The sequence below is a fragment of the Theropithecus gelada genome, chromosome 1, assembly GCF_003255815.1.
Source record: "Theropithecus gelada isolate Dixy chromosome 1, Tgel_1.0, whole genome shotgun sequence".
In the NCBI taxonomy this organism is placed as follows: Eukaryota; Metazoa; Chordata; class Mammalia; order Primates; family Cercopithecidae; genus Theropithecus; species Theropithecus gelada.
Genome location: NC_037668.1, coordinates 7,858,050 through 7,870,431, shown reverse-complemented (window position 1 = coordinate 7,870,431; position 12,382 = coordinate 7,858,050). Strand labels below are relative to the sequence as shown.

General features: G+C 46.4%; 1 protein-coding gene across 3 annotated transcripts in view; it reads right to left on the bottom strand.

Annotated features, from left to right (window-relative positions):
• The window catches only part of VANGL1 (VANGL planar cell polarity protein 1), a 56,035-nt gene extending 45,748 nt beyond the window's left edge, over positions 1-10,287 (bottom strand). For 2 of the 3 annotated variants that reach the window (XM_025361709.1, XM_025361717.1), the window contains exons 1-2: positions 10,157-10,287; positions 830-1,041 (exon numbers count right to left, since the gene is read on the bottom strand). In XM_025361709.1, coding sequence (XP_025217494.1) covers positions 830-900 — 71 coding nt within the window. In that variant the 5' untranslated portion in view covers positions 901-1,041; positions 10,157-10,287. Of the gene's footprint in view, positions 1-829; positions 1,042-9,536; positions 9,766-10,156 lie in introns of those variants that run through there. The other variant, XM_025361715.1, reaches the window with a different exon arrangement.
• Positions 10,288-12,382: the final 2,095 nt, after the last annotated feature.

Below are 12,382 nucleotides of genomic sequence, written 5' to 3'. Positions count from 1 at the left end.
ATAGCAGTGCACACCTGCTAATTTTGCAGAGACTGGGGAGTTTGATCAATACCGCCCAGGACAGTGTTTTCAAACCCAAATTTGTTCGCCTGAAGATTAGTCAAAGAGAAATAAGGTACCAGGCCAATCCTACTGGTTCACCAAATAAGCCTCATGACAAAGGCATAATGGACAATGAGTCAGCAACTTCAGGTGAAAACCAACAAGCAATGAACACTTTTTAAATCTTCCATTTACATTCTTCATAAAGCTTTCAGGAGAGCTGATACCTATAAAAAATACCTAGAAACCGAGGTGGGCGGATCACGAGGTCAGGAGATCGAGACCATCCTGGCTAACAAGGTGAAACCCCATCTCTACTAAAAATACAAAAATTAGCCCAGTGTGGTAGCCAGCGCCTGTAGTCCCAGCTACTTGGGAGGCTGAGGCAGGAGAATGGCGTGAACCCGGGAGGCGGAGCTTGCAGTGAGCTGAGATCTTGCCACTGCACTCCAGCCTGGGCCACAGAGCGAGATTCTGAGATTCTGTCTCAAAAAAAAAAAAAAAAGAAAAGAAATACCTAGAAATGAAAAACATTTCCACTGCAGGAAACAACTTTAATTTAAAACCAATTGTGAAAAATTAAAGTCATCAACTCTAATGGTGGCTATAAAATGTAAACTGGTGGTATAGTTACTCCCGAGAATGTTAAGTGCTCTTAAAGCTCAGCTTCTCACGCACCAACGGACCCGAGCTCCAGCGCCGAGTCAGTGAAAAGTGAGTGTAGAGAACCTCACCAACCTGTAGGTTTCCCCAAAAGGAAAAGTAGAGTAATGAACAACTTACATACCCTTGTCTGTGAGATTTTTTCGAATGACTTGAATAGTAAGAATATCCAGAATAAGTGGATTCGGTATCCATAGCAATGGAGGGCTTGCCCTTGAGGAAGGAAGGAGCAGGTACTGTTTCTCCTTAGAGGTAGAGAATTTCACCTACCAGACTCCTAAAACCTCAAGGAGTCTGGAAGTTAGAAGAGCAGGCACTCTTCAACAGGAACGAATTCTGGGAAAGAGGGAAAAAAACAAGACATTAATCTTCAAAGCCAACCTTAATGGGGCTGAAAGATAAATGACAAAGCCACATCTCCTCTCTGGGGTCTCTATCATGGAACAAGCAAGCGAGGGTGAAGCAGCTGAACTCTAAATGCTCCACCCACGCAGCAACCGGCTTTCCCAGGTGTCTGGGAGGGAGACAGGATAGGTGCTGAGCAAGCTGAACCCCTATCACAGCAGCAGGAAAATGGGAGGCACTCATCCACTTCCTCAGTGCGGCCTGACGCCTGCTCACTGGCTTTAGGAGGTGACTTTCCACATCTCTGGCCCTCCACACAATGCCCAGCCCCCGACTGCCAGTTTGCTGGTTATAAAAACAATACTCAGCGAAGTTGCTTTTAAGGGATTTGGTTATAATTTCCAAAAGTCAATTGAAAAAAAAAAAATCTTCAATCTTTTTGATCTAGTATCCAAATTTCTGAGAATTTATCTTAGGGAACTGATTTCTTTTTCAAAGAAAAATTATTGTTGTCTCATTGTCTATAAATAATAAAATGCCAGAAACAATCTAAATGCCCTCAGAATACAGGAATTGGTAAGGAAAACATGGTTCATCCACCAAAAAAGTATCACATATGTGTAAAATGATCATTATAAAGAATGGAAACTCTTATAATGATAAATTTTAAAAGCAGGATACAGTATTGTTGATACACAGTGCACCAACATTACAGTTACAATCATATAAAATTGCCTTGGTAAGGACAAAGATTTTTAAAGGAGACACAGAAAATAAAAGCAGGGAATTTATTATTTGCAGGCTCCTGGGTCTTTTCCCACATTTTCATTAGATATCACTTTGCAATAAAAATAAATTGGAAACATTTCCAAGTACATTCCTGAACTCCCACATGCTAAACTTTTTACTTCGAGAAAACCGAGATCCACAAGTTCTGTCTCTCTCTGCACCCCTCACCCCAGAGCTAGTCTCAGCTCAACAGGGTTCCTTCTTCCAGCGCTGGAAGCTGAAACTGCAAACACAGCCAGTGAGATAAGTGTGAAGAAAAAACAAAGGAGCTGTAAAGGCCATACCCTAACCCTCCTGGGAGGAGGCCACGTTTCCCTGATCCCAGCAATGACACGTAAGTCTGGAGGGAATCAGGTCAGCACAAATCGCCACATACCTCCAACACAGCCCCCATAGCCTCCCATCCCACTTAGGGTGTATTTACCCTTACCATTCATTCTTCCTGGGAGTCAGGTACGTTCACTTCCAAGGTCTGCCACCCAGGGCCAGTCTCCTTTGTCCCTGATGCCCTTACTTGCCATTTCACTTCTCCTCTGCCATCAAGAGCCCAAGGCTAGCCCTGGGGAAACCTGAGTTCTAGTCTGAGCCCAGCCACTGTCTTTCTTATGCCTCAGTTTCCTCATCTGTTAAACGGGGTAAACCAACCAGCCACCAACCTCACAGGTTGATCTGAAAATATAAGCAGATACAGTTTCCAGAGGTGGGTTCCAATCTCGGGTTTTACTCACTTATTAGCTATCAGGCCCCAGTCAAAATGAGTAAACCTCTTTGAACATGTAACTGTAAAATGCAAACATCAGGGTTGCTGTTAAGACCAAATGAGCTAACAACTTTGGAGGCACCCAGCGCGAGCTCCAGATGTGCTAGGTAAATGAAAGTCCGTGTCTATCAGTACTCCCTTTGAGGGTTCCGAAACCCTTGTTCCTCTGTCTTCCTAATGAGAGAAATGCTTGGAAAGAAGCAGAGCAGATAACAGTCTCTGTGCCAGCCTTCCTGCCACAAAGCTCACCTATGCGTTCACCTGCAGTCAGACAGAATGGAGCTCGCATCTCAGTCCACTGCCTACTAACTAGCTGTACACCTGGGCAAAGCAATTTCTCCTTGGAGCCTCAGAGATTTCCCAATCCATAAAAAGGAAGCAAGGCAGCCTATTATGGTGGGCGTTTGGTGGGGGAGGTAGCTGTAAAGATTAAATGTGAAAACAAACACAGCAGGCCTTTTTTAAATGCTAAGTTTTGCTCCACCACTTACCCTACTTTCCTAGAAGACTTCAAGAGCTGAGTCATCTTTTTTTCTGCCTACTGTCTCCACCATTTTCACTAGCAATTTGAATCAGCTTTCAGCACCTCAGTCTCACTTCCTTTCTGCCCTGGGCTTTGCTGTTTTCTCACCCGCTTCATAACAGGCAGCCGTCAACATTAGGATGTGCATCGAAGATCTCCAGCCCTGAGTGAATTGAGATCCTCCCTGAAAGCCCCTCACCCAGCTCTCTGCTGATCTGCAGATTCTAATGTCCAGTTCCCTGGCCCAGAACACTGATTTCCCTCTCTCTTCTAGATTCATAATTAACCCTTCACAACTCCTACACTCTTTCTGCCTTGCATCCCGTAACTCTGGATTCCCCAATCCATCCCAACTTCCAGCTACTTTTTGCTAAATGCTGCTGGAGTGTCTCAGAGGCTGGCGGCCCAGGCCCCGCAGATCTGGGCAGACCCAGCTCGGTGCTTCCTAGCTGTGACATCGGGGGCAGATGTTTGCCTCTCTGAGCTTGTCCAACCCCGCCCCATAAAATGAGGTCATTTAATATTCTCTCTTCCCAGGGTTCTTGCGAGGATTAAACGAAACTGCAAAGGTAAAGTCTCTGGCACATGGTAACCCAAGTTTTATTCCCTTCCCCCTCTGCCAGAGGACTTCATTCCTTGTCCTCATTGAAAACTTGTGGCCATTCATTGAGACAACTCCAGACCTGTCCCTCAAAGGAAACCATGGATCCCAAATGCCCTCCAGGGAAAGGCTTTATCTAACTCTACCAACCACCCTAGTCGGGTTTCCCTCCCACAGTTCCTTCCTGTACTTACCAAAGGAGCGGTCTCTACATGCTGTCACTCCCTCCTTCTCCACTGTCACTCCAAATCCCCATCCACAACACTCCACTGAAACAACTCAAAGTTGGCCAAGGATTGCTGTGAGCCAAGTAACATCCTTGTCCTCCTCCCCCAGTGCTTTTTATTTCATTTATTAGTCCATCCACCTCCATATTAAGTGGCATCTACATGACCATGCTAAGCAACACTAGGGCACAGCAATGACAAAGGCACACTGCTTGCCCTAGCAGAGTTTCTCTGTAGCTCGCTAGCCTCCAATTTGATGCCACTTATGTTACTACTTCTCTAACACTCCCTCTCCTCTCCCCTCACCACATTATCCCTTAACATTCAAAACTCTTCTCATTCTTCTCCATCCACAGATTTCCTACGGCAGAAGCTCCTTGAACACAGCAGCTATGTCTTACCTCCACCCAGGATATTTTGAACATAACAGGTACCCAACAAATACTTACAGAAAGACTAAATCCCAAGTGCACATTTCCTACTGAGATTCTTCTTGCTCCCCTTGGGAATACCATCATCCCTCTCAAAGGTGCTCTCCAGTATCCTGTCCTGTTCTTCCCAATTCCTCAGCTAAAGCAATACCCTCATCCTATGGATCCAGCCCTGTGCCACCTTCAACACCCTCTCTGACCCTCCCCTCCCTCTACTGATTCACAGCCACCCACTTCCTCCAGGCTCCATCTACACAGGGCTAGACCACTACAAAGCCTCCAGGTGTCCTCACCAGTCTACACACAGCTCAGGCCCCTTGTAAGTTATACCGTTTCTAATAGTTACCAACTCTTATCCTATCCAAGATCTGAGTGAGGATTAAGAGGATGCAATAAGAGGCAAACTGAATAAAATCCAAAGTGAACTCGACTTTGGATTTTCAACAGACTTAATAGAAAAGGATATCCTGAAGCTTATCACTGCAATGATATATCAATGAGACAGTTCCCTTGCATACACAATAAATTAACAAAACTCATGATAAGGTCAGAAGGAATCCCTTATCAGAAAAGATAATAAAGCAATGAAAAGGAATCAGGGTAATAAACTGATAGACTGTCACAACAGCATGAATGGGACAGTCATATAAAGGTGGGAATATGGCTCCTAGAACCTAGAACTGTCTATCACAGTGACCCTCATATGACTCATATTGTGTTTGGCCCAGGCTGGGCAGCAACCAGAGTGACCTTTTAAATTACAATGCAGACATCACTTCCCTGTTTAAAACCTTTCCATGGTGTCCCACTGCACTTTAAATAAAATACAAAAATCTTTCATTTGGTATGCAATGTCCTGCCCAGCGCGCTAGCTCCCTCCTCCTTCTCTAGCCCCAGCTCCTTTAAGGTAGTCTTAGGGCTTTGGCAGAGCCCAGTATATCTGTTGGTATTCACCCTTTACATGCTCTGTTTTGCCAAATTCCTACTCATCACTCCCTAATTTAAATACTGCTCCTTTCAAGAGGCCTTTCCTGATCCTTCAATCTCAATCAGGCTCTTCTCCAGCACCCTGTACTCTTCCTTTCTATCCAACTTCCAGTGATACATTTGTTTGTGTGAGCACTTACTGTCTAGTTCCTTTACAGGCTGTAAGCTCCATGAGGGCAGAGGCACTTTCATGACTGTCTTTCCAGCTCCTAGGACATTATGGGTACCCTATAAACGTCTGCTGAATGAAGGGTTTTGTGGCAGATCTTAGGACACGAGGCCATAGATTCACTGTGGGAGAAACTTTAGAAATTATCTATTTTAAATCCTTAGTTTTAGAGGTGGAAAAAAAAAAAAAAAAGATGCAGATATTAGATAGAGCCATGATACCAGAACTATAAAAAACAGAGCTATACTACTGGCTTGCATGGCAGTCCCACTCAGGGGCAGAGTACACACTCCAGACACATGAGTAAAAATCAGCAGCAGCCTCTTTCAGCCACTGCCCAAGAGCATCTCGCCTCACCTGTCACCCACCCCTTAAGAGTGCACTGCTTGGCACTGCTTGCGTGGGGGCTGGAGGCAAGTATCAGGGCAGGGCCAGGCTCATCGAAGCACATCGCATGCAGGCAAGGTCAACACTGGGAGATAGGTGCACAGGGTGCTTCTGAGTGACAGTGTCTTAAATTCTGGACTTCCTAGGCAAAAATGTCAGAGAGAACCTCCTTTACCACCCTTTATCAAAAGCAAAATGAAGACAAGCAGCCTCAAACAGAATTCTCTCCTAAAGTCATGTTCACTCATATAAAAATCCTACTACTTAAAATGAAAACACAGTGTTTAGCAAATCGTATGAAGGAAATAATACGTTATGATAATGACAGTGGTAAACACAAGCTAACCTTCGCAAAAAGGAAATTATAAAAACATCAACAGCTCTGCCTAGAGCTATTAAGTAATTAAGGGAGCTCTGGTTTGGAAAGTTACTATGTAAGGGGTACAGAGACACGCACTGAATTTAAAGAGACACTTCGCTTCCTATGCAGTAAGTAGATCTATTTTCAGGGAAAAGTGGTGTCTGGTACAACCATGCTTATATATGCTGTGTATATTACACTGAATATTTGATTTTTATATAGAATTCTGCAGAGATTATGCTATTAATTATTATTTATATTTTGTCTTGAAGCTAACATTCTTCTTAGGGGTACCCATTTTTAATTAAATGGTACTCAAGGGGAAAATGACAACTGGAATAATTTTGTTTAGAGTCAACGATTCTTCTAGAGAGTAGCAATGAGCCCAGATTGTGGGTTAAGAGCATTCGAATCCTGGCTCTAGTACTTACTGTGTGACCTCAGAGCAAGTTACTTAACTGCTCTCTGCCTCAGTTTCCCTAACTGTAACAACAGATTTTATTTTACTTATAGATCTGTGGTGGGCATTAAATAAGATAATTCATACAAATTACTAGAACAGTGCCTAGCACATGGTAGGCACTCACAACTATCAACTACTACTAGTATTCACTAGAGTAAAATTCCTTCAGTTAGGAAGAACTGAAGGGGTTGTATGGCATAAAACTTCTGTATCATTTTCACTGAACTTATACACATTTTTCTGGTCTCTGCTACCACCTTTAACTACTACTATTAACTATAGCTAAGTAACAAGTGATTTCTATTCTGTTTCTTACAGGCCTCTATTTACCATCCCCAGGTTGGAAGCAAATGTCAGAGACCAGAGAAAACTGTGTGTGTTTTAGTGGGTTTATTTGGAGGGGCATGGGCCTGGAAAGGAGTGGGCAGAGATGCAGGGCAGATCTATAAAACATTTTGAACTTGTGGTCTATAAACCATCAAATATCATGCAGGTCACTGATGTGAGGATCTTGCTGGGCTTATGGCATTTGTGACAAACCCATTGATTCTTTTATTACAACAGCTTATAAATGAATGATTCTGGGTCATTATTTACAAGGAAAGAAAACATTAACTTCGTTTTACTTGTTTGGCCAATGATTTCAACTCACCTTGCCAGAATAACTTCTCTCAGCTCCAGTCATGAATTACCCCCAAAACACCTCCAGCAACTGGGTACAGATTTCTGAAGAGCCGTGAATTAACATGTCTGGAGTTACGTGATGTATATTTGAAGGCAAGTGACTCCCTTGTCCCCTGCCAGATATTTAAACTTCAGAAAAATAGATCTCATGAGTACCATCTCCTCTGTAAATCTGATGGTACAGAGTCTAATCACTGCTGATCTGTAAGTGGGATTCAGAAGGACACTGCTAAAGACAACAGAACACGCATGTATCCTTGCATCAAACTTTAGTACTGCTAACATCAAACCAATACTGCTAACAGAAACATGGTCCAATCACAAGCCCACCTAACCATTTCCATCTTAAGGAAAACAGAATAGCATGATGCCCAAATCACATGCCCTATACAGCGAGACCCCAACCAGCTAGCTGACTTTACAGAGATGATGGTAATACTCTAACAGTTTCTAGTTGTCAAGTGTTTACTATGTGTTAGATGCTGTTTAAAGTCACTTACATGTAATATCTCACTTAATCCTCATAACAAGCCTTTAAGGAAAATAAAACATTAATACCATGTTAGTCAGGGAAACCAGACTGACACATGAGCCAGGGCTTGAACGTTGAGAGTCTAACTCCAGAACCTGTGCTCTTAGCTACAGAAAATTGACAGCACTGTAGCAATTACTAGAATTGTTTGTTTATATAGAGGAGTATAAGCAACAATCATAAATTGTCCCAAACCACATATAACCCCACAGAGAATTTTGCAATTTCAACTTCTACTCACAGGTTCAGTGTCCCAAGCATTGTGGGGCATTCAGGAGAAAAGAAATGAATCTAAAATAGTTCTAACTCCTAAGGAGCTCACAGCCCCAATGTGGAGACCTCCAATTAAAACACAATGTGACAAGGGCCCATCCCACCCAAATTGCTGATAAGGCCTAGGGTAGCAAGCACGGTGTGTGTATATATGTGTGTTAAGGGGATGGTGAAGGGGAGAATGCCTTCTTCATTCAACGCATTTATCCTTCAAACAAAGGGTGACATGGAATTGTTGCTTGGTAAAGAAACTTTAAATTTCCTTTATGGTTTTGTCCTTATGTTGCTTAATACATAAGACAATAAAAATGTACTGCTTGGCAAGCAGTCCTTACAAATATAACACTCTCAAAATTCTTCTCCCATTTTACTTACAAATTAAGTTGCAAGCAAGCCTCACTGCCAACATTGTTGACAGTGAAATTTCACACTTAAGTGTTTTCACTAATTATACTGAGAGACATCAACGTTTGGGAATGTTTAATGCTCATGGATAGGTGAAGCGTGTTATTTCTTTGAACTGGAAAAAGAAACAGTTTCCTCCCACAAATCAAAGCCCCAACTATATCACATTGATTTAATTCAACTCTAAAAACTCTATAATTAGTGGTTACAGAAAATGGCTAATTACCTCTCCCTGTATTCAGACAATTTCTGCCATCTCACTTGCAGTGCCTGGGAGCTGTGTACTCAACCCACCCACTGAAGGGAGAATGCTAATTAACATTGTTGTTTGGTGATACAAGTTATAATATTTTTCAGCAACCCTGCAAAATTTATAAACATGTCAGTGAAAATACCAATTCGTTACAGTTTGTTAGCTTTTGGACTAAGCGCCTAAGAATACATTCATTTCTAACCAAGGCCAGGTCAAGAGTTTTAACAAAATGCACGGGCCTCTCACACAATCATCATCTTAAGGTGCTCTAATACTTCCTAAGGAGCATCTAAGGGAGCTCACAACACCTTCGCAGTGTGGGCATTAGACCTGGTTTGGAGAAGTGAAAACTGAGCAACAGATTTCTCGGCTCCAAGTCTCATCTGCTCATCACCCAGCAGCCAGGCCGCGGCTCCGCCCTACTCCTGCCGCCACCACGGACGCGTTTAAATTTTTATAAAGCTTCACACTTCTCTAGGCGCGATGCTTGGGGCAGTTCAAAGACTGCAGAAGGAAATGAGGTCCTGCCGGTGGCGAAGGCTGCCCCGGCGCGGTGAGATTTCCTTCAGCAGGGACACCTTGGGCAGAGACCCGCCGGGCGCCTCTGCTCCACCCCGGCGTTTTTGAAAGTAAACTCCTACCTGCCTGTTGCGCTCTCCAAGGCGCAACCGGACTCGCCCCCCAGGCCTCCAGGGCCGGCTCAATTTTTTGTGAGCGAGGTGTGCACACAGACCAGCTCTGTCCTGTTTCCTGGCGAAGGGCCAGGCGGTGCCCGGGTCGAGCCCCGCCAGGGGTGGGAACCCCGGTGCGCGCCCGGCTCCCGCCCTGCACGGCTGCTGCAGCCGCCCGGTGCCTCCAACGCTCGGCCACTCCCTGCCGGCCTGCCCGCCGCCCCTACACGCGCACCGAAGGGGCGCACCCCAAAGACCAGCCAGGGGAGAAAGGGGCGTCCGAGGCGTGAGCAGGCAATCTCGCGACCCCAGGGAGTGGGGTGCGGCGGAGATCGCACGGCAGGGCCAGGAGGGGCGCAACGCATGGCTAGAAGAGTGGAGTCAGAGGAAGCACGACCCGGAGCGCTCCGGAGGAGGGGAGGGAGCTCCCGGCCCGAGGCGGGAGCCGGCGACCCGGGGTCGAAGTCCGGCGGGGCGAGTGCGGGAGGAGGGTACAGGGGCACGCGGGGTCCGAGGTGGGGGCGTCTCCCAGCTAAAGGTCTGCCCCGGAGGCCGCCGCTGCGCAGCGCTTGGCCTCTCGCGGGACTCACCTCCGCCCTGGCCGCCCGGGCTCCGCGGCCCGCGGTCTCGGCTCACAGCGGCCCCGGCTCTGCGGCCTGCGCTGGGCTCCTGGAGAGGCAGAGCCCCGCCGCCGCCGCTGCACTGCTGCTTTCCGCTTCCTGTCCCGGCGCCGCCCCGCAGCCCGAGCCCAGCCCTGCGAGCGCGGCGCGGCCGCGAGCCAAGAGCAGCGAGCGCTACCGGCCCCGCCGAGGGCCCGGCCCACCTGCAGCGGAGGGCGGGGCCCGACCGGCGTCCGGCTCAACTCGTCACCACCCCGACCCCACACACCCGGGACACACACGGAGGCGTGCGCGGTCACACTCATGCAGACGGTCCAGGGAATGACACCTCCCACACACATTCACCCTCATACACACACTCACACTCTACACAGAGGCGCACAGCCCAGTAACCCACTCTTCTGGGCAGACACACACACTGTAAACACACAGCCCAGGGATTGATCTCCAACACCGTCCCCTCCCCCCCCCCCAACGCCCACATACTTGGAATCTTAAACTCTCACACACACACACACACACACACACACACAAAATCATGCACAAAATTCAAGCCCTTTTGCCCTCACCAGCGCCCCAACCCACATATTCACATGGCTCAGGGACTAACCCCCGAACCCCACTCAACACACACTCATATACACACATTCCAAGAACTGACCGACAAATATCCATGTACACCATATCTCAACCCGTATACACACACTTAAACTCACATGTAGCCCTGGAAATGACCCCACAAATACACACACACACAGCCTGCAAGCCACCACAGCAAGCCTCTCCCCTCCTCCTCCCTTATCAGAGCAGGCACTGCCGCTAGCCCAGTCTCCTAGAAACTGCTGGATGAGCACATCTCTGCAAGCAGGTAGCTGAAGCTTCAGTGCTGATTCCAACCAGGTACTCTTTCCTTTCTGAGCCTTTGTGTCCCTGTCTGAAAAGTGGTGAGGACGCTGATGTCCACCTTGCAGTATTGTGGTGAGGATTACAAAACAGTTGGCAACGATTTTGATGAATATTTGCACTTTTCTTAGTTGTCTTGTGTTGGTAGCATTAGGGTTCCTTACTGATTATCTCCAGTCTAGCCGGGACCCAAAGCTGCTTACGTGGCGGAACTTTACAGTGGAAGCAGTGTATAATGAAGTGCTGAATTTCCTAAGAGTTTCTGTAGGAGTATTGCGGGCATTTGGGGTGGGGAAACGCAGGCCCACCCTGACTAACCTTAGTCAGGGAACCTTGGCCCCAAAGAAGCCCTCACTCCCCTGATCACCTCTTCCTCATCCCTTCTAGCCTCCATTTTCTCTCGCATATGTCACACTTCCTTGAGAAGACACCCATATGTTCAATGTGGCTGATTCTCACCACTCCCAGCCCCCAGGCTCTGCTGCCCCACTCAGTGGCCTAGACCATCTGTCCCCCACCCCCAGCCTCCCAGTAGGCTCCAGAGAGCAGATGTTGCTGACTCAGGCAGCCAGGTTCCTATAGGAAAAGCCAATTGTCTATTCACCCAAATCAGCACTCAGGTGCAGAAATGTAGAACATTATAAAAACATGTCTGTCTCATCTCTAAAATGTAGTACTTTCAAAGTTCAAACAGTTCAGGGATTTCCAGTTCTAGTCATGTACCTGAATAGCTCCAATTGACACAGAGATCTTCAATGAGTTTTCAGAAAGTAATTCTAATTCACTTAGGTTCTTATTTCTATCCACCTTACCAGATGATGTTTTGTGGGAAAGACAGGTAGTTGCAAATAACCTATTTTAAAATAATAAATTCACCTTTAATGCCATTTAGAGGTTGGGCTTGGTGGCTCACACTTGTAATCCCAACACTTTGGGAGGCTGAGACGGGCAGATCACTTGGGTTCATGAGTTCAAGACCAGCCTGGCCAACATGGCAAAACCCCGTCTCTACTGAAAATAAAAAAATTAGCCAGACATAGTGGCAGGCACCTGTAATCCCAGCTACTCAGGAGGGTGAGGCAGGAGAATTGCTTGAACCAGGAGGCAGAGGTTGCAGTAAGCCGATATGCCACTGCACTCCAGCCTGGGCAACAGAACGAGACTCCATCTCAATTAAAACAAAACAAAACAAAACAAAACCATTGTGTGGGTCCTGGGCAAGATGGCCAAATAGGAACAGCTCCAGTCTGCAGCTCCCAGCAAGATCAACGCAGAAGGCAGGTGATTTCTGCA